This window comes from Spermophilus citellus (genome assembly GCF_964194105.1).
Source record: "Spermophilus citellus genome assembly, contig: SCAFFOLD_193, whole genome shotgun sequence".
Lineage (NCBI taxonomy): Eukaryota > Metazoa > Chordata > Mammalia > Rodentia > Sciuridae > Spermophilus > Spermophilus citellus.
Window position 1 is genome coordinate 552,926 of NW_027672747.1, and position 3,659 is coordinate 556,584.

Below are 3,659 nucleotides of genomic sequence, written 5' to 3' on the forward strand. Positions count from 1 at the left end.
TCTTGGAGTTGATGAAGATTTCTGAGACAGGATACAAAAGGCACTAACCATAAAAGGAAGTGGAAGGATCTAGAAATTAAAAAGTAAAAGTTTCTGTTTTTCATCATCAAAGAACCCATTAAGCCACACATGGAAAAATATTTGAAATACATATGTATAATAAAGGAATTATAACCAGAATACATAAAGACCTCTGTAGCTTGGTCAAAATAAAAAGATGAGCCAGTTTTGAAGATGAGAACAAAGATCTCACAAAAGAATGGAATGTGTGGAGTGTCCAGCAAGCTGGTAAAAGGGTGATCAAGATCATCAGGCATCAGAAATAATTCCTATGACTTCTATGATAAGTGTCAACAGGGATGGGAATGAAGCTCAGTGGTAGAGAGCTTGCCTAGCATGTAGAAGGCCTTGCAGTTTAACCTCCAAAACTGCAAGAAAAGGAAAGGGAGAAAGAATAAAGGAAGGAAAAAGAGAGAGGACTGGGGGGGGAGGGGAGAAAGGAATGATTCATTAAAAGGGCAAATGATACAAACATAAATATGTGATGTCCTAGCTCTTTAAAAATTTTACAAAGGTTTAGAATTTTCATTACATCAAACTGGGTGATATTATGACTGTATAGAACACACATAATAAGTTCTGCCCTCACCTGGCCTAAACCAAATCAACAGGTAGGTGACCTGGAGAGGACTCCTCTCAGGCTCCACTGGGACAGGCTTGAACCTGCGCTACTTCAGGATGCACAGCCTAGGGGAGGGGCCCAGACTTCCCTTATAGGCAGTGTGAGTGTGCTAGGCCCCTGGGAGCCCATGACTGGGTTTCCCATGCCCATGCCCACAATGCCCCCCACCCTCACTGGTTCACAATGGTCTGCTCCGTTGCCTGGTGCAGGTTTATATTCCTGACCAAAGGCCTGAGTGTCCATAGCCTCTTTTGGCTGGGCATGGTGTGGTTGTGGAGGGAATAGCCAAAGTAGCCCTAGTGTGGTGGAGGGGCAACAGGTGCCCCTTAGCCATACTTGGGGGTGGTAGTGGAAGAAGTAAGCAGGGTTGTGGTGTGCCTTGTCTGAAGACATGGAAACACACCCTATTCCTTATGGCTGTCCATGGGAGTTGGGGATACGTATAGCTATTGGATTTTTTGTTGTTGTCTTGTTTTTGTGGAGAAGTTTTCAGTCTGTGAGAAGCAGGCTTTACTTGAGAAGAGAAAAAAAGCTTGCTCTAAAACTTTCTGAAATAATTGAGGAAAAATGTGGACTACTTGAAAAAGTCAGTCTTGTTCAAAAAGAATATGAAGACTTAGAGTCATCTTTAAAGAATGCCATTTTGGAGAAGGAGTCGATACAAGTGGAAAATTTGGAGGCAATATACGCAAACCTGGATAGGTCCATATCTAAATTGGAGGATGAAATACTCTTTCTAGAAGAAGAGCTAAAAGAAGAGAAAACTAAACATTCTCAACAGAATGAATTGATAGAGTATATATCAAAAAGGATTAAGTCCCCAGAAGAAGAATCAAAATCCCTCAGATCACATATACCTGAAGCTACAACAACCTTAACAATATTTCACCTGAATGCAGAAGGACTGAAGGTACCAATAAAAGAAGTTTCAAATGAAAATTCCCAACTCCTGGAAAGTCAGAAACAGCTTTTACACGAAGCAGAAGTATGGGAAGAAGACGTGAATGGCCTTAATAAACAGAAAACAACACTTGAAGACTTCGAAGAACATGAAGAACAAGGTCTAAGAGACAGAGAAAATCACATTAAGTCTCTGTCTGAACACTTGCTGAAAGATTGGGCTCCTGTGCTTGAAGAAGACCTAATAGACGATGGTAACTTGGAGTTGGAAGTGAAAAGTGAATCAGAAATCGGTGCTCACTTAGAGGATCAGCCAAATGGAGCTTTGAAGAAACAGCTTTATGCTGATAAGTTAAATTCCTCTTTTAAAATCTTAGAAGGAGAAAGAAATCAAGTTTTTACTTTAGTATCTGAAGTTGTTGAAACAAAGGAAGACCTTATAGAAGAGATTAAAAATCTTAAGACAGAACAAGCATCTTTGCAGTTAAAAAATACACAACTTGAAAGTGAGAATCAGCATCTTGAGCAGAAACTTAAACTCATCATTGAAGAATATGAAGCCATTGTAATGAAATTCCAGAGGAAAGTAACAGAAGAGGAAAATGACCAGGTAGTGCAAGAGGAGAAACTTTTCAAAATGGAGGAAAACATCAGCCATGCAAGTGAACAGCTTAAGACCTATAGAAAGCAAATCAAAGAACTTGAAGAATTAGAGAGAACCATTTATTTTTATCAGGGGCAGATTACACACTATGAGGAAAAAGCACAAGATAATGAGTGGGCAGCTCAGAGGGCTGAAAGATACCTCAATGATTTAGGGAAACAAGAGGCTCACGACAGTCAAAACTTCACCAAAAATGAGTTTAAATTTAAAAAAGATCCTTCTGCACTTCATGTTTCAAATACAGCCACTGGCAGAGAGCATTTCCCAAATGCTTCATCTGAAATGAGAGCTCCACTTCTGGAAAAGGAGGGTTCACTCAGACTCTCAACTTTTCTTCCAGGGGTAGGAAGAAGAGGCTCAAGAGGCCCAGATTCTCTGGGCCCTCAAATTATCAATGAAAGAAGAGAATCCGGCTATGATGGGATAACTGATCATCAGGGAGTGCCTTATAACATTAGGCCCCTGTCATCTCCGTGGGAACAGAACCCTAAGATGATGATGGCTCCACCAGGCCAACCATATTGTGATCTACGTCTTCCTCTACCAAGGCAAGATGGATGTTATTCTAATTATGGTGGACCATCGGGACCAGCAGAACTCAGAAGTTCTACTCTGCCGCCTTTGGATCAAATGGGTGGGCCTATGTTTTCTGAAATGGAATACAGTAGAAATGATTCCAAAGTGGATCTTGATAATTCCAATGTGTCTGATTCATCTCTCCCTGCTGAAAACCAAGAAACTGCCTCTGGCTTTGCTTTCTCACCTTTCCCTCCAATCAGAGGTTCATTGTTTCCAGTGGATCCAAGGAGTCAGTTGATGAGAAGAGGACCTTTTTTTCCTCCACCTCCTCCAGGAAACATGTATGGAGCATCTCAAGAATATTTTCCATGGGGCCCACCACCCCCTCCATTCCCAATGGAGCCATGGTGTTTTCCTCATTATCTCCCCCCAAGAGCTGAATTCCCCCCCTCCCTCCCATGCATTCTGAAAGTAGAAGTGAGTTCCCTTCAGGGTTGAGTCCAGCTTCAAATGAGCCTGCTACCCAACATACAGAACCACAACAAGAAACTTGACAATATTTTTTATCTGACCTCAAAAGTAATCTATCTCTCATTTTTACTGCTTTTACTCAAATGATTATACTTTTAAATGATTAAGCTTCCAATTGAAGCTTAATGGAATTATAATTGTTAGAATTGTATTTTGTAAATAAAGATTATTTTAAAATTGATTTTATCAGTAAATTATTTTTATTTTATTTTATTCTAGATAGAGTAAGTCAATTTGATTAATTTACTATTACATAAGCAACAATGGGAGTTCTATATACATAATCTTGTAGTCGGGGATTTTTAAAAATCCAATCAAAGTGTGTGCCTTTATGCAAAGAAATGTATGTATTATGATTGTAGC

General features: G+C 39.9%; 1 protein-coding gene across 1 annotated transcript; it reads left to right on the top strand.

The window, feature by feature from the left end:
• Nucleotides 1-1,073: 1,073 nt before the first annotated feature.
• Nucleotides 1,074-3,319, top strand: LOC308640667 (melanoma inhibitory activity protein 2-like; the record flags this gene model as incomplete). The annotated part of the gene is given in 2 exon segments (XM_081312470.1): nucleotides 1,074-3,215; nucleotides 3,218-3,319. Coding segments are annotated over 2 exon segments (2,244 nt in total).
• Between the last annotated feature and the right edge of the window lie 340 nt (nucleotides 3,320-3,659).